This window comes from Oncorhynchus gorbuscha, linkage group LG04, assembly GCF_021184085.1.
Source record: "Oncorhynchus gorbuscha isolate QuinsamMale2020 ecotype Even-year linkage group LG04, OgorEven_v1.0, whole genome shotgun sequence".
In the NCBI taxonomy this organism is placed as follows: Eukaryota; Metazoa; Chordata; class Actinopteri; order Salmoniformes; family Salmonidae; genus Oncorhynchus; species Oncorhynchus gorbuscha.
The window spans coordinates 15,110,070-15,128,142 of NC_060176.1; the positions used below are offsets into that span (position 1 = coordinate 15,110,070).

General features: G+C 43.3%; 1 protein-coding gene across 1 annotated transcript; it reads right to left on the reverse strand.

Moving 5' to 3' along the window:
• Nucleotides 1-626: 626 nt before the first annotated feature.
• On the reverse strand, nt 627-14,354 carry LOC124033113 (calretinin-like). The gene is made up of 11 exons (XM_046345051.1): nt 14,158-14,354; nt 9,586-9,662; nt 9,089-9,178; nt 8,368-8,448; nt 7,535-7,591; nt 7,295-7,372; nt 7,141-7,196; nt 6,994-7,033; nt 5,742-5,795; nt 3,643-3,714; nt 627-1,311 (listed from the first exon to the last, which is right to left on the reverse strand). Exons 1-11 carry the CDS (start codon nt 14,249-14,251, stop codon nt 1,195-1,197), a joined length of 816 nt encoding a protein of 271 aa, XP_046201007.1. The 5' UTR covers nt 14,252-14,354; the 3' UTR covers nt 627-1,194.
• Nucleotides 14,355-18,073: the final 3,719 nt, after the last annotated feature.

The window sequence follows — 18,073 nt, forward strand, 5'->3', positions numbered from 1 at the left end:
CTCTGGACATTCCCAAATATATATATATGCCCTAAATTGCTCTGTCTGCAAAGGCTCAGATGGAGCTACTGAGGCAAAAAAACATCAAGGGTTTTTCTTGTAGTGATACAGTAAGTAAACTTTCAATTAATTTGTGATCTCAAAGGTGTGTTAGGCTGTTATGGTAGGACTAGTCTACTGGCAGGAGGTGCTGGAGAATGGCTGTTTAACTCCACTCATATCCCTCCCCTCGGTCACTCATCTCACTCATTGACCCACTCAGTGTTCCTAGTGTGCCATAGAGACAGATGAGTACCTCTGAAAGTTCTCATCTATGAAAAATAGAGTGTGCAGGCTCCATCAAGCTGCCTTTCAACGGGAGATTAGAATAGCGAGAGTGGAGTGCTCAGGGAGATAACGCGCCTGCTCACAACATCTGTATTGAAACTGTTATCTTCATAGGAAACACATTATGCTGGCAAATAAAAATAGCCCTCCCTTGCTTGGCCAAGATAAAGTCTTCATAGAAACATATTTAACTAGGCTTTTATAGAGATCTATAGGCTAATATAGAATATAGACTGAGATCCCATGGTTTGGATAGAGACAGTTTGGCCCTGTGGTTGTGAGTAAGGCAAAGACACAAGTGATCATCAACTATATTTACTGATGCTCTCAATAATTTATCCATTAAAACAGTATGAGCCTAAACCCAATTCAAAAACAAGGCAACATACTGAAACAAATAGTGAGGGAGGGGGCATTGAGATTGGAGGTAAATAGAAACAGAGAAAGAGAGATTTACAGGAAAACTGTAAAAAAAACAAAGAGTAGGCTTAGGGAGTACAGTATAAAGGACATTCAGGCAAAATGTATATGCATTCAAATAAATAGTCATATCATATATTCCTTCTATTATTTCCATACGTAATGGTTAACTCACTATAGAATTGCATGTAAAAAAAAGTAACAAAAAATCTGCAAACACTGATGACATCATCAGGTAGCGCCACGGTGGAGGGGAGGTGGGGTAGGGCAAAGTAATGGACAGGTAGTTAAACAGAGTCGGGCAGTTGGGCTGAGGGTCTTGCTTATGCCTTCAAGTGGACATTCACTTCCACTCTACAGATATTGGAGTGGAGGAGGGGGTCATACATGCACCTGGTTATGCCAGGAGGGGGACAGTGGGGGTTGTCAGGGGTCATAGGTGAAAGATCACAGTGTGGAGTCGCGGCAGAGGACGATCTCCAGCTCGGTGCGGTAGAGCTTCCCCGCGTCGGACAGAGCCATGATGCTCTTTTTATAGCCCACCAGACCGGTCGAGTCCAACTCCTACAGCAAATCGGGGGCGAAACAGACGTGAGTGCTAGTGCCTCAGCCAATGATGTCATTAACTATGGTGTATACCCTGTAAACAATCATGAGTCATTAGGACGTCCCCAGGACTTCACGAAATGGTCGCCTGAAGTCGTCAGGACTTTGTGTCATGGTACCCTGGAGGTTTTGTCTAGTTCCCGGTTGGTCTTGGGGACTTCTGAAGGACTTTTTTTTAGGACTTTCTTGGGATGTTGGGTCATGGTCCCATGAAGGTTTTTGCCTAGTTCCCAGTCGCAAAGAAACATTTCCCCCCCAAAAAATCTACCTTGGGCACACACACCCTAGTTTCATTACACATCACCTCTTATTACTGTTGCCAAGACTATCAAGGTGTCACGCCCTGACCTTAGTTATCTTTGCTTTCTTTATTATTTTGGTTAGGTCAGGGTGTGACGAGGGTGGTATGTGTGTTTTTGTCTTTTCTAGGGTTTTTGTATATCTATGGGGTTTTTGGTAAGTCTAGGTAAATGTAGGTCTATGGTGGCCTGAACTGGTTCCCAATCAGAGGCAGCTGTTTATCATTGTCTCTGATTGGGGATCCTATTTAGGTTTCCATTTTCCATTTTGTTTTTGTGGGTTGTTGTCTAGTGCCTGTCAGCACTCGGTTTATATAGCGTCACGTTCGTTTTGTTATTTTGTTAGTTTGTTTAGTGTTCTTTCTTTATTAAAAGAAGTATGTATTCATATCACGCTGGCATTCGCCCTGAGGAGCGTGTTAGCTGTCCGATGCCACCTGTGTCAGTTCCTCGTACTCATCCTGAAACATGTTAAAGTTCCGGAACAATTGATGCCGGCTATACACACCAGGTCTCCAGTGTACCTTCACAACCCGGTCCTGTTCCTACTCCTCGCACTCTTCCTCCAGGGTCCAGTACGCCCTGTTCCTCCTCCCCGCACTCGCCCTGAGTCACGTGTCACCAGCCCAGTACCACCAGTGCCGGCACCACACACCAGTCCTCCAGTGCGCCTCCAGGGTCCAGTACGCCCTGATCCTGCTCCTTGCACTTGCCCTGAGGTGCGTGTCCCCAGCCCGGTACCACCAGTGCCGGCACCACACACCAGGCCTACAGTGCACCTCGGCAGTCCAGTACGCCCTGTTCCTCCTCCCCAGCGATGATCCACGCAGCGAGGGTCCCCAGCCCGGGGCCTACGGCGAGGATCCGCAGTCCAGAGCCTCCGACGATGATCCACGGGTCAATGCTACAAGAGCAGACTCAGTGTAAAGAAGGGGGGCGGCGTCCAGAACCAGAGCCGCCACAGAGGTTAGATGCCCACCCAGACCCTCCCATATAGGTTTAGGTTTGCGGCCGGGAGTCCGCACCTTTGGGGGGGGTACTGTCACGCCCTGACCTTAGTTATCTTGGTTTTCTTTATTATTTTGGTTAGTTCAGGGTGTGACGAGGGTGGTATGTGTGTTTTTCCTTGTCTAGGGTTTTAAATGTAGGTCTATGGTGGCCTGAATTGGTTCCCAATCAGAGGCAGCTGTTTATCGTTGTCTCTGATTGGGGACCCTATTTAGGTTGCCATTTTCCATTTTGGTTTCGTGGGTTATTGTCTATGTGTAGTTGCCTGTCAGTACTCAGTTGATATAGCGTCACGGTCATTTTGTTAGTTTGTTTAGTGTTCTTGCTTTATTAAAAGAAGTATGTATTCATATCACGCTGCGCCTTGGTCTCATCAATATGACAAACGTGACACAAGGCCCTGATTGGTGAACCACTGATCCAGGCACAGCTGTTTATATTTTGGCAATGCTAGGGATTTACTTATTTCCTGACACAATGTCCCAAGAACATGTTAAAAACGTCCTTGGGGACATCCCCAGAACAAACCTGGAACTAGACAAAACTTCCAGGGGACCATGACACGACGTCCCAAGAACGTTCAGGTGACCTTCAGGGGACCAAGACACAACGTGCCAAGAACATCCTAAGGACTAGTAAAATGAAAGTCCTGAAAATGTACTAAAAGGGTCCTGACATGGTCCTCAGTGACATTCAGGAAACATTCTCAGAACGTCAGTGGGATAACATCACGCAGAAACCTTTAAGGGGCCTAATGGGAAAGTCGCCAAATATCCTCAGGACGTCCCGTTTGCTGGGTATGGCCCTAACAGTCAATGCAACACCACATCCTGATCCAACAAAAACTCAAAAGACGATAACCTGTACAAGACCAAAATGTTCTGCCAATCATTCTCATCTTGTAAACACTCCAGGTGCAGTACGACATAATCAACTAATCAAAAGATGTGTCAGTAAATAAGTGAAGTCTTTTGTTCTTTACTATTTTGTTCTTGTCATGTAGGTCCTTCAGCAGTGCGTCCAGCTCCTGCTCATCGATGTAACCGTTTCCATCCTAGTGAAACAGTGAAAAACAGTGAAACAGCAGACAGGGGCAGGGCATCTCATATCATATTCTCATTAAAAGAACAATCAAACACTCAGATATCCTCCCACTCAGAGGATACACAGGCAAGATCAATCATTCACATACCAACTGCCAATTCAGTCATTACTAAGGCATTAGTATGAGACTCCTGTACTGTACACCTGTCTACATACTGTACTGTTTTCTTTGTGGAAGGTTCAGTGGCGTGTATTCATGGATGCCAAGGGAAGCCAGGCTTCCCCCAAAAATTATATTTTGTCATTCTATGTTTCAGAAATTTCCTTCAATTCGCAAGAGGCTGAAAAATATATATCTCAACGGAGAAAGCATCTGACCAAACAAAACAGCTCCCGTCTGTCTCAATATGTGTAGCGTATCTATCTGATGCTCTCTGGTCAGAAAGAGTATGACATTATTGCCACCCATAGCATTTAATTCAAGGGAAGCCAGCGAGCATTTGACCTCCCTTAATAAAACATTTATAAAATAAAAGTCAATCAGCTTTGAGCTAACCTGAGTGAGCTCAGCAGCGAATGGTCCTGGCGCACCAAAAATACAAGTGTCAGTTGAAGCCAGTTTGAATTTGGCTTCAGACCAATCACATCACAAGCCAAATGTCATTATTGACAGAAAGAAACTTGTTGTGTTCTTCCCTTTCATAAATTAGGGATTTGGACTCGTGGTTTTACTTAATTCTCTGTACTGGCCAATGACTATAACAGCGATTCTGATCCAACCATAAATTCATACATTGTGCCCCTGGCCTGATAGGATGGAATTTCAACACACAGCTAGATGTGCGCTCTTAGAAAAAAGGGTTCCAGAAGGGTTCTTCGGCTGTCCCCACAGGAGAACCCTTTTTGGTTCCAGGTAGAACCCTTTTGCGTTCTATGTAGTATCCTCTGTGGAAAGGGTTCTACATGAAACCCAAAAGGGTTCTACCTTGAACCGAATAAGTTCTACATGGAACCAAAAATGATTCTTCAAAGGGTTCTCCTATGGGGATAGCCAAATAACCCTTTTAGGTTCTAGATAGCACCTTTTTCTCAAAGAGTGTAGTATGCTAATGTTAACTAGCTGGCCTGGTGTATCGTTGCATATGAAAGAAAGCTAGCGAGCAAGTATTTTACCAAGATAGCCTAGGACACCAAAAAATAAAAGTGTGTACTGTATGACAGAGTCATAGACCGTTTAGGCAACATGAAAGAGGAGGATGGCATTGGCGTTTCTCTACAAGTAGGTTGAGTCAACGTGTTTTTTCTACTTGCACACACACACACACACACACACAAACACACACACACACGCACACATAAATCAGTAGCCACATATTTAGCTTACATTGATTGGACTAAATCGTTTTTAGTATCTTTTAATTGTCACTGTATTAGACTAAGAATAGGTTATCAGATGACGTATAAGTTGAAATGGTGCTGGAATAGTGGAGGCAGCTCCTGTTTTCTTTGTGACTTGCAGTAACTCTCTGTGGTTCTAAATCAATAGTTGTTTAGTAGTACGAAAATGTCGGAAACATTACCTTGCTTGACCGTGCTGTAGGTCATGTAACTGTTACATGCAATATGTTTCTGGACTTCACTGGACAGATGTTGCTCTCCGGTTTTGTAATGAAACAAATGCGTGGTTGAATTTATTCTGCCACTGTGTCTTCTTATTGTCTCGGCATTAGGCCCATATATCACGGTGTCAAGGCATATGAACAAACAGGTTATAGAGCAAACAGAGGTTGTAATATGGCTTTTTTCTGGATTGGCTTCCCCCCTGATTTTACCCACGCACCGCTACTGGGAAGGTTACCAAGGTAACACTAACAAAATAATTGATACAGACGCAGGTGTGTCTCTGGAGTACTTACCTGTGCAAGAGACCATTTGCATGGAGCTAGTAGCTTGAGTGACAGGGATACACGCAATCTCTCTCACACACTCTTCCAGCTATACACCCTCCCTACAAATATGTATACTGTGCTCATTTACCTTGTCATAGAAGGTGAAGATTACATTGAACTGCTCTGCTGAAAGCTTGCATCCCTGGAGAGATGGAAAAGACAGGGAAGGGAAAGGAAAAATCTTAATATATATTGTATATGATATACAGTCAAAGTTGGAAGTTAACATGCACCTAGCCAAATACATTTAAACACAGTTTTTCACAATTCCTGACGAACATTCGTGGGCAGAACTGAAAAAGCGTGTGCGAGTAAGGAGGCCTACAAACCTGACTCAGTTACACCAGCTCTGTCAGGAGGAATGGGCCAAAATTCACCCAATTTATTGTGGAAGCTTGTGGAAGGCTACCCGAAACGTTGGATCCAAGTTAAACAATTTAAAGGCAATGCTACCAAATACTAATTGATCGTATGTAAACTTCTGACCCACTGGGAATGTGATGAAAGAAATAAAAGCTGAAATAAATCATTCTCTCTACTATTATCCTGACATTTCACATTCTTAAAATAAAGTGGTGATCCTAACTGACCTAAGACAGGGAATTTTGACTACGATTAAATGTCAGGAATTGTGAAAAACTGAGTTTAAAATGTATTTGGCTAAGGTGTATGTAAACTTCCGACTTCAACTGTATACACTGAGTATACCAAACATTAGGAACATCTTTCCAATATTGACTTGCAGCACCATGGGAATGCCTGCATCTGTTCCTCACAAACTGGAGTCTAACTGGTTTCATTAACGAGCCTGCAGGACAGGCAGACAGACAGACAGACAGGTGTGTGTGTGTGTGTGTGTGTGTGTGTGTGTGTGTGTGTGTGTGTGTGTGTGTGTGTGTGTGTGTGTGTGTGTGTGTGTGTGTGTGTGTGTGTGTGTGTGTGTGTGTGTGTGTGTGTGTGTGTGTGTGTGTGTGTGTGTGTGTGTGTGTGTGTGTGTGTGTGTGTGTGAACATGCGTGCTTGAGTGCGTGTGCAAGAATGTTGCAAGGACTTTTAAGGGTGTCGATGTGATAGTCTAGACAGGTGCAGACTCAGTAAACTTCTCCTGTGATAAACATTCCTCTTAAAGTGAATACAATAAAGCTGAATTGTACCATAGATCTCCCGACATACGTATTGTATGACCTTTACCTTACGGTTATTGTCAAGACTGCTTTAATTCACATAGTGACCGACTCTTTCACAAATGAATAAATTGCCCCAATTCCTAAAGGATTTTGTGTGTGAGGTGGGGTGGGGTGGGGTGTGGGGGTGGGGTGGGGTGTGTGGGTCAGGTCTCACCTCGAACTTGAGCAAGAAATTCTCCTGAACGGGCAGCAGCCTTAAATGAGATTAAATTAAATCGTTCACATTCAGATTCTTTACTTCAAAATGGATTCAAGTATAACACAGAGAGTCTCTCAGTGAACAAGACACACATACACTCACCTGGCCATTTCAGACAGGCCCAGTTTCCCATCACCATTCAGATCAAACATCCTCAGCTGGAGAATGAAATGCAACAGTGAGTGGCGTAACATTACTACACGGTGTTAAACCTGTGTGTTTGTGTACACATGTACAGTATGTGTGTCACACTCACGATTGTCTGTGTGTATTCGTTGAGTTTCTTGTCATCGTAGTGTCTGTTGGCCTTCTTCAGAAGATCTGACAGGAAACCCTGAGGAAGACAGATCCTCGTTACCCCACTAACTGGCTCAATGACCCAACATTAAAGTTTAAGGATGAGTGCTCAGGGGTCCTCCTCTGACAACAAGCACAAGTCCTTGGAAATTAACTAATGAAGGTTATGAATGTTTAAAAGCTTGACACATTTGTTTACCTTCAGTTCATTGGCTTCGATGTATCCACTGCGATCAGTGTCATACCTCCTCCATGCCTGTAGACAGAGCATTTTTAACATTTCATTACAACACAGTACACATGCATTTAAACACAGAGATTAAGAACTCTAAAGCCTTAAAACCCGCTTTACTTTAACAACAAGTGGAAAAGTCATAATGCTATAATCGGTAGAGAGAATGTAGCCAGACAGAGATAGAAGAGGATGAGAGTGAGACAGAAAAGTATATAATTTGTGTTTTAATCTACCAGCTGTCCCATGTCTAGAGCGGAACCTTATCAAAGATGTATGCCCAAACCACATCACCCCTCCCCCCACTCTCCTGCAGTAAGCCTGCAATCCATCCATAATGTATGGCAGTCTGAGAATAGCTCCTGTGTCCCCCCCCCCCCCACCCCTCCACTTTTAACACGGGGCAGCCAGCACACTGGACCACTGCAAAACTCCTTCCTTCTGTCTAGCCTCCCTTCTCCTTACTTTGTATGTCTCCACCAGCAGAGAACAGTTAAAAGGAACCCCCTCCCTATCTCTCTTTCTCTCTCTAGTTATTTCTAGATATAAAATGCTTTAGACAAGGAGATGCCTGTTTCCCTGAAATTTCTAAGCTCTCTGTGTAAGTGGATGGATGTGTTTTTGTGTTGGCTTTTGTGTATGGGATGAAGTGATCAGACTTAGCAAAACACCGAAACGTTATCTGTATCAGAGAGCAATGATAGTAGGAGCCATCTTTAGTGATTGATATACTGTACAGTGCAGTGGGTTTACACAGACAGACAGACACACACACACAGACACAGACAGACACAACTTACCACCATGAATTCTGCACTGGATCCCACAAATGTTCTGAAACAAAGCAGGAAATTCTCCTCTGTGGGCAGAATCTGAGCTAACTGGAGAGAAAAAGGGAGAGACAGAGAAAATATATAGAGAGAGGATTAGTACACTTGGCTACTAACTCAATATTAAAGCGGATTTCAACAACAACACTGTGTACAAAATAAAGAACATATATGCAGATATATAGTTGAAGTTGGAAGTTTACATACACTTAGGATGGAGTCATTAAAACTTGTTTTTCAACCATTCCACAAATTTCTTGTTAACAAACTATAGTTTTGGCAAGTTGGTTAGGACATCTACTTTGTGCATGACACAAGTAATTTTTTTAACAATTGTTTACAGACAGATTATTTCACTTATAATTCACTGTATCACAATTATTGAGTGTATGTAAACTTCTGACCCACTGGGAATGCGATGAAAGAAATAAAAGCTGAAATAAATAATTCTCTCTACTATTATTCTGACATTTCACATTCTTAAAATAAAGTGGTGATCCTAACTGACCTAAGACAGGGAATCTTTACTCTGATTAAATGTCCGGAATTGTGAAAAACTGAGTTTAAATGTAGTTGGCTAAGGTGTATGCAATCTTCCGACTTCAACTGTAGCATCAGAGGAAAACTTAAAAAGTAATCAGACATTTCAACAGAGGAGTTTGAATGTGCTTGTGTACAGTATGAGTCTTACTTCTGCCATCTCGATTCTTCCGTCTGCATTCTTGTCAAATTTCATCATAAACTCCTTCATTTTCTCTCTAAACGCAGCATGTGTGGGATCCTTGAATAGACAAATACACACACACACACACACACACACACACACACACACACACACACACACACACACACACACACACACACACACACACACACACACACACACACACACACACACACACACACACACACACACACACACACAGAATAAATCAAAAACAGATAAAACAGAGACTTCCTACCTAACAACTCTCTATGATGATGAGTTGTTACAGCATATTATATGAAATTGTCATTATCCAGCCTATCTAGAAGTCTGAATACCCTGTGGAGGATGACAGTCAAGTAAAGTGGACAATTTTATCATTTCAATACAATGTTTAAGGTTGCCTCGACTAGGATGGAGTCAGTCACTCACTTTAATGCAGGAAGGAAGGGTGCATTTTCAAAGTATTCAAACCCACTCACCACGCCTGTTCCTCTCCGCGCGGTCTCTAGCTGCCGGAAGAAGTTCTCCAGCTCCTTTCCCTCGATGTAGCCATTTCCTGTAGAACATACCCAAGGGTTAAAGAGAATTCCTGGGATCAGTGAGATTGGGATTACATTGACCTTTGAACCTGTGGAAAACATAATAGTTAATTATGTCTTAATTAATCTTTCCTTGATTCCTCGCATCTTCTCTCCTCACCTCCTTTGCAAATCCCATTGAAGAAAAAAGTCAGGGGAGGGACCTTGGACCTTCTTCTCCAATACTGTTGAGAAGGAGGTGAGGGGATAAGATGCTCAGTATATCACCAAATGTAAATTGAAATAGAACCCTGGTATGTAGTTCCATTACTGTAAAAAAAACAGGGTTCAATATAGAGGCATTTTTTTAAAGCCCTTTGCTCAACAAGTAGCTCATTGAAAGTCCAGAACAACGAGTCCACAAGGAATCCAGAGAGTATGACTGTTTGCATACTCTAAACCATATGGAAACCTGCTGACAATGCTACAGTCACAGGATATTGTCCATCTGGCCAACACGACTCCCACAGGAGTACAGTAACATAACATTGAGTCACATATATACAGTATATCTAACACACATGCACACTGCTGAGCTCCCTGGCCCTTACTAGGATTAGTCTGATATCCCAGCAAAACCATCAGGCCCAGTATCTGATGGGGATGAGATAGAGGAAGGAGGAGAGAAAGGGAGGGTAGGTCGGAAGGAGGGATTTGAAAGGGCAGGGGCTTAATGTGACTTATTGTGTCATAGCACCATAGGAATAAAATGATAGCTGACCCACACGGGGAAGAAAATCATTGAAAGGGGAAAGAGAGAACTTGATAAGTGTGTGTGTGTGTGTGTGTGTGTGTGTGTGTGTGTGTGTGTGTGTGTGTGTGTGTGTGTGTGTGTGTGTGTGTGTGTGTGTGTGTGTGTGTGTGTGTGTGTGTGTGTGTGTGTGTGTGTGTGTGTGTGTGTGTGTGTGTGTGTGTGTGTGTGTGTGTGTGTGTGTGTGTGTACACTCTGGGGGCAATCCACATGCTGTAGATATTTAAGGCTGATTGAGAATATAACAAGTTCCTAATTATCTTGGCTGATCAGATCTCTAACGGTCTGTGCTCTGTGACTTCCCCCAGGTCTGTAGAAGTAGAAGAAAGGACCAGCTCTAAGTTTAGTGTTGGGAGAAGGTGGGGGTTCTGCATTAGTCACATGACCAAAGCACTGCCCGCATCTGAAGCCTTTCGGCGGATCAGGATGGCATTTACGAATGGGAAGTGTGGAAATTCTCTGGTAATGCTGCTGCAGAAGGATATTTAAAAACAGCAGCTCAGAGAGCATTAGCAACATATTCACAGTGGAATTGCTTTGTGCCTGGGGGTCAGTGGGGGGTCAGGTAAATGTTTATTGGGGCACTAGATCTTCTGTAGCAACATTCACAAACATGACAGGCATGTGACTGACTACGCATGGTGTACAGCAAGTTTGCTGATGACCCCACGGTTCTAGGCCTGATAACCAACAACGACCAGTCCACTTATAGGGAGGCGGTAAGTGAACTGGCATTGTGGTGACATCATGACAACAACCTCTCCCTCAATGTCAGCAAAACAAATGAGTTGACTGTTGATTTCAGGAAGCAGAGGGAACATGCCCCGATCTACATCAATGGGACTATAGTAGAGAGAGTCACTAGTTTAATCTCCCTCTAACTCTCAGTTGAGAGTTAGAACAATAGAATACACAAAGTGCAATTTCGAAATGTGGTTGTGCATCAGCAGTTTTCCTCTTGTTGTTGCATTTTTAGAATGGTAAATTGGTCTTCCCTGCTATATAAATTTGTAGTAATAATGACCAAATTACCGAACGGGAACGAAGGGCACGTGCGCAGTGGCCCTGCCCTCTAGGGGGCCCACATTGATTTTGTTTGCCAATCTCACGTACAAATAGAATTGCATGAAATTAGTTAGACATTTGCGATAGGTTTTTTTTCGCCCTATGGAAAAATGTGTAGAATTGCAGAAAACTTGCTTTAAAACGGCAACATTTTCTCTCTGCCCCATGGTAAAATGTGTAGAATTACAGGAAATTAACTTTAAAAAATAAATAAATATCTCCGTGGTCAAGTGGGGAGACACTCAAATATGTTGCTAGATAGGTGGCAGGCCCCCCAACCAAATCTCGTATAGGGCCCCAAAAGGCTTGGCCTGTTACGCTCATCTAAGAAAGGATTGGACCAAGGTGCAACGTGGTAGGTGTACATTTTAATTTATTAAATGAACACCGAAAAAATAACAAATACAAAACTAAACGTAACGTCTAGTAGGGCTAAACAGCACAGTACCAAAAAACAAGATCCCACAAACTACAGGTGGAAAAAGGCTGCCTAAGTATGATCCCGAATCAGAGACAACGATAGACAGCTGCCTCTGATTGGGAACCATACACGGCCAACAAAGAAATAGAAAACATAGATTGCCCACCCTAGTCACACCCTGACCTAATCAAATAGATAATTAAAAGGATCTCTACGGTCAGGGAGTGACATGGCCCTGTTCATACATTTTCCAGTTATGTTAGACATAGATCTTGTTTCCTTGCATGGAATAATATTTGGTGTGAAGAGTGGAATAATGCATGCGCTTCCCAAATATCATAGGCCTATTGTCCAGTCCACATACAGACACATTATGCACAAACCATAACACACACACCATACAAATCCTGTCTTAAGAGTGGAAAATCTAAGGTTTTAAGTCTGAAACGCATCATTGACATTGAACCAAAATTAAAATCTATGATTCTTGAAAAGCATGCTCCACTACCCCAGCTCTAGTCCCACTTTATCATGTATGAGACTATGGACACAGATTGGCACACGGATTCGACTTGACAGACCGACACAAACCCACTTGGTGCCCAATATGTTTCTGTTAACCACCTCTGCCTCTCACAGATGGATCACTGGCACGACATCTCTGAAAAGCCTTAAATGCATTCATGTATTCACAGCGAACAGTGAGACCTATTTTTACATTCGTGATGAGTGTGAGTGTGCGTGCGTGTGCGTGTGTGTGTGTGTGTGTGTGTGTGTGTGTGTGTGTGTGTGTGTGTGTGTGTGTGTGTGTGTGTGTGTGTGTGTGTGTGTGTGTGTGTGTGTGTGTAATTGCACCCCAGCCTCATCCCTGGCTCTACTACTTCTAGGTCCATTCCAGCCCAGTGCACGCCAGGGATGCGTATGGCTTAGTTGACCCGGTGGGCGGATTTAACCCTCGGCTGGGGCAGTGGAGTGCTTGAGCGGCTCGGAGAATCCCTGCGCTTGCTCAGGTGTGACTGTTTACACGCTCTAGGTGAGAGGCTGCAGAGCTCAGAGTGAGCGCTATGGGGCGGAAACATGTCAAGTCTGCACAATGTCACAGACTTTTTGGCACATCTTTACACACTTCAACAGGGCGTGTTTAGTAGAGCCCTCAGTAAGTCTAAGCGTTTTGCTGCCAAGCAGAACGTCTCCAACGGCCCTAAGGGACCACCATGGGATGGGGGAGAAGGATTCAACATGCTTTGCGCAGTGCAGTAATGAATGCATGGGTAGATTAAAGAAAGAGAACGCAGTGCTATATATACCATGCAATATATATAAATCCAAAGACGTAAATAAGAGGTACTGGGTGTCATGGGATTTAGCAATTCGTATAGCTGTTATAATCACTGTTAATAACCTTTCATGATAACCTTTGAGTGCTGTGACGCACACCATACCCGCGACTGGGCCTTCGAGCCTGGGCCTTCACACCGAACAAACAGCGTTAAAAACAGCCACTCCGTAATACACCCACGTAACCACATAATATGATCACGCAAGAACGCATGTTCAATCTCAAAGAATGTAAATGTTTTATTAGACTTTTGTGTTTTACGCACAAATGTGGTCCAAAGCAGCGCTCTTCTGTTCCATAGCTTTGCGCGGTTCTTACTGAGGCGTAATTGAGGAACAAACAAAAAAAAAAAGAAGATGATTAACAAACATGGTTATAGGGGATTATATGTAGCCTACGTGTCGACTGAAATCTCATATAATGAGAACAAACTGAACTATTTGAAAATGATTTTCTACTTTGCTACTTTAAAATATGTTTCCTTATCCAACAGTTCTGAAACAAATATCTGCAAACCCCACAAATGCCCCTTTATACAACTTCAATATGCTAATTGTGTAATTAAAGTTAATAAACAAGTGTAAAGTTACAAATCTTTCCAGAAGTGCATGATCACGGAACAGGACACACTGACTGACAATCACTGCCAAGAGTCCCAAGACTCTGTCCAAATAACAACCCATATGAGTCCCACAGCACAACACACAGAACTTCCTGCCCTCATCTATCACATCTTCTCACTTCCTCTGTTCCGCAGTACAACACACATGACCCACCAAGCACTAGTCTATCAATTTAACAACTATCCAACCATTCTGAATTTACAACCAGCCTACTCCTATGATATGCCCATAGTACAGTCCTGCCCAAGTTTAACCCCCTGGCCGCAGTACTGACCGTCTGCATCGAAATGTTTCCAGATGTCAAGAAACTGCGTTGCAGTGAGCTCTGCCAGGTGTAGATGAGGTGGCTGCTGTGCTTGAGTCGCCATCGTTCAGTCGCTACTGCTTTTTCCCTTCTTCCTGGAGCACGTGGAAATCCCGAGTTAATTTTGTCCCAGTCGGATCTAAAGTCTCTCTAAACTGTCAGCAGCTCGCGCTCAACCAGGGCTTTTAAACCCACCCGCGGCGCATGCACTTCTCACGCTGACCGAACGGGGGCGCAGCGGCTCTGAGCCTGCATGGAGTATGAGACAGGCTGATCGGTTCTCATTCACTCCTCTCAGAGGGATGAGAGATGCTCAATGGCACTGTCCATGCATGCTCCTCGCTCTGGAGGCAGTTATCTGTGTTGATTGGAATTATGGAAATCTAATCATATAGAGAAAGGCCCCATATTCTTGCACTCATGAGACGAAAATTACATCAAAGCATTCCATCACATAGTCTGTTCCATCAAACAGGCCAACACCTCAGGAAGACAGTAGGAATCCAACTAAGTGTGTGTGTGTGTGTGTGTGTGTGTGTGTGTGTGTGTGTGTGTGTGTGTGTGTGTGTGTGTGTGTGTGTGTGTGTGTGTGTGTGTGTGTGTGTGTGTGTGTGTGTGTGTGTGTGTGTGTGTGTGTGTGTGTGTGCGTGTGTGTGCATGCTCCAGTAAGGAGTATTTTGGGCATCAGAGTCAATCCAGCATCTATCTCTCTGCTCTACCAAATGCCTGCCTCACTATTGATCTTACTGTAAGTATAAAGTATAACTTTGAAAAAAGACTGTACTATCCCCACTCTCACCTTCTTAATTTACTCCTATTTTCTCCCCCCATCCATCCATGCATCCCTCTTTCACTGCTTCCTCTCCCTCGCAGTAAGCCCAGCACTTCTATAGGGTCTGTTTAGATTTAAGTTTCTCCTTAGACTCCTTGGCCATTCAATCCCATAGCTGGCATAAATCATATCACCCAGTAGGACAACTATATTGTACTGCCACTAAAGTATGATAAAGCCTCTTTAGGCTCTGGTATGGGGGATATCCCCACTCCTCCTTTATCTATTTTCTTCTCACTTTTCTCGGCTCCAGCAGCTTTGATAAAGCTTGAAGGTGTGTGTGTGTGTGTGTGTGTGTGTGTGTGTGTGTGTGTGTGTGTGTGTGTGTGTGTGTGTGTGTGTGTGTGTGTGTGTGTGTGTGTGTGTGTGTGTGTGTGTGTGTGTGTGTGTGTGTGTGTGTTTAAGAACGATTGGGTTAGGCAGTGCTCTCCCTAATGTAGAAAGAGAGTTTTTCCAAGCTAGGGGGATGAAAGAGAGAGAGACAGACAGAGAGTGTGTGTGTGTGTGTGTGTGTGTGTGTGTGTGTGTGTGTGTGTGTGACCCCTGTTGTGAAATCTATACTGTATGAATAATAATTACAGACAGTGTATATAGGAGTGTTTCCCTCTGATCTCTCTGGGGAAAGGACAGAGAGGGGGGAGAGGAGAGAAAGGGGGAGAGGAGATAGAGAGAGATTAGAAGAGAGAGTAGGGTGTAGTAATTAGAGTAGATGGACCACTGATCAGCTCTCACATGAATATACATCTGAACATAAAAAGTCCCCACACACATGTACAGTGGGGAGAACAAGTATTTGATACACTGCCGATTTTGCAGGTTTTCCTACTTACAAAGCATGTAGAGGTCTGTCATTTTTATCATAGGTACACTTCAACTGTGAGAGACGGAATCTAAAACAAAAATACAGAAAATCACATTGTATGATTTTTAAGTAACTAATTTGCATTTTATTGCATGACATAAGTATTTGATACATCAGAAAAGCAGAACTTAATATTTGGTACAGAAACCTTTGTTTGCAATTACAGAGATCATACGTTTCCTGTAGTTCTTGACCAGGTTTGCACACACTGCAGCAGGGATTTTGGCCCACTCCTCCATACAGATCTTCTCCAGATCCTTCAGGTTTCGGGGCTGTCACTGGGCAATACGGACTTTCAGCTCCCTCCAAAGATTTTCTATTGGGTTCAGGTCTGGAGACTGGCAACGCCACTCCAGGACCTTGAGATGCTTCTTACGGAGCCACTCCTTAGTTGCCCTGGCTGTGTGTTTCGGGTCGTTGTCATGCAGGAAGACCCAGCCACGACCCATCTTCAATGCTCTTACTGAGGGAAGGAGGTTGTTGGCCAAGATCTCGCGATACATGGCCCTATCCATCCTCCCCTCAATACGGTGCAGTTGTCCTGTCCCCTTTGCAGAAAAGCATCCCCAAAGAATGATGTTTCCACCTCCATGCTTCACGGTTGGGATGGTGTTCTTGGGGTTGTACTCATCCTTCTTCTTCCTCCAAACACTGCGAGTGGAGTTTAGACCAAAAAGCTCTGGCCATTTTGGAGAGGTTGGAGTCTGATTGAGTGTGTGGACAGGTGTCCTTTATACAGGTAACAAGTTCAAACAGGTGCAGTTAATACAGGTAATGAGTGGAGAACAGGAGGGCTTCTTAAAGAAAAACTAACAGGTCTGTGAGAGACAGAATTCGTACTGATTGGTAGGTGATCAAATACTTATTGTCAGGACCGGTTACGAACCCGGGTCTCCGGAGTGAGAAACAGTCACTTAACCAACTGAGCCACGAATAGTTGGCAGAACCCAGAAGATGAGGCAGACACAGCAGTACTTGAGATGGTGTATTTAATGAAGTAAAAAGTGAAGTTCTTCAGGAAAACATGTAACTCCACAACCTCAAAAGGAATTCCACAAGAACAAAGGTAATCCTCCAAGACAAAAAAGGTAAATCCACAAGGTGGAAGGTATAGCACAAAAAGCCTCAAAAAAATACTCAAAAACAAACAAACAAGAACAAAAAACAGAATTCCACAAGAGAGTCCACTGGGATCAACAAGAGTTTCACAGAGTACTAGGGCTGGGTGCTAACATACAAACACAGAGCAAAGGACTGAGGAAAACAAAGGGTTTAAATACAATCAGGGGAAACGAGGCACATATAATGGGGATCAAGGGAAAACAAAAGGTCAAAAGGCACAATGGGGGCATCTAGTGACCAAAAACCGGAACAACCCTGGCCAAATCCTGACACTTATGTCATGCAATAAAATGAAAACGAATTACTTAAAAATCATACAATATGATTTTCTGGATTTTTGTTTTAGATTCCGTCTCTCACAGTTGAAGTGTACCTATGATAAAAAATTACAGACCTCTACATGCTTTGTGAGTAGGAAAACAGACACAGTGACCCAAACACACATACTGTACAGTGACCCTCAGAACTACTCCCTTTATTTAACCATCCGGTCTTCAGAAAGGCCATTATATTGAAAAGAGGACATCTGCTGATAAGAATGTGAGGGTAGTATTTTAGCATGCCACTCTCACTGCACCCCCCATGGATCATTTGAATTTCTCAATTTCTCAATGTCATTAAAAAAAACTTAATCTGTATATTTAGCATTTAAATGCAAATTAGAGTGAGGATGAAATGGCTAGATTGTGATAGATATTAATAAAAGATCATGTGCACATTTTAACACAATAGGGGACATGGGGGAGGGAGGGGTCATAAAATATGTTGGCATGTGTTTAAGAGGCTTTTCAGTCCATTTTAATTTCATTTCTGAAATGGATAAACAAACAAAAAACACTGTAGTTGAGGTAGAGCCCTGTGGGATGAGAGTATGCATAACGTGTGTGTGTCCATTAGGCATGTGTGTGTTTAGGGTGGGTGTTCAGGGAGTTCATTCTAAACCAAGAGGTTAATTTTGCTTACTGTAGATCCTGCCCCAGTCATCCCCTCTATGCAGCTGAAAAACTCTCCTTTTCTCCCTTCATCATTTCTCTCTAATCCCTTACTATCCTTCTAACTCCCTCCCTCTC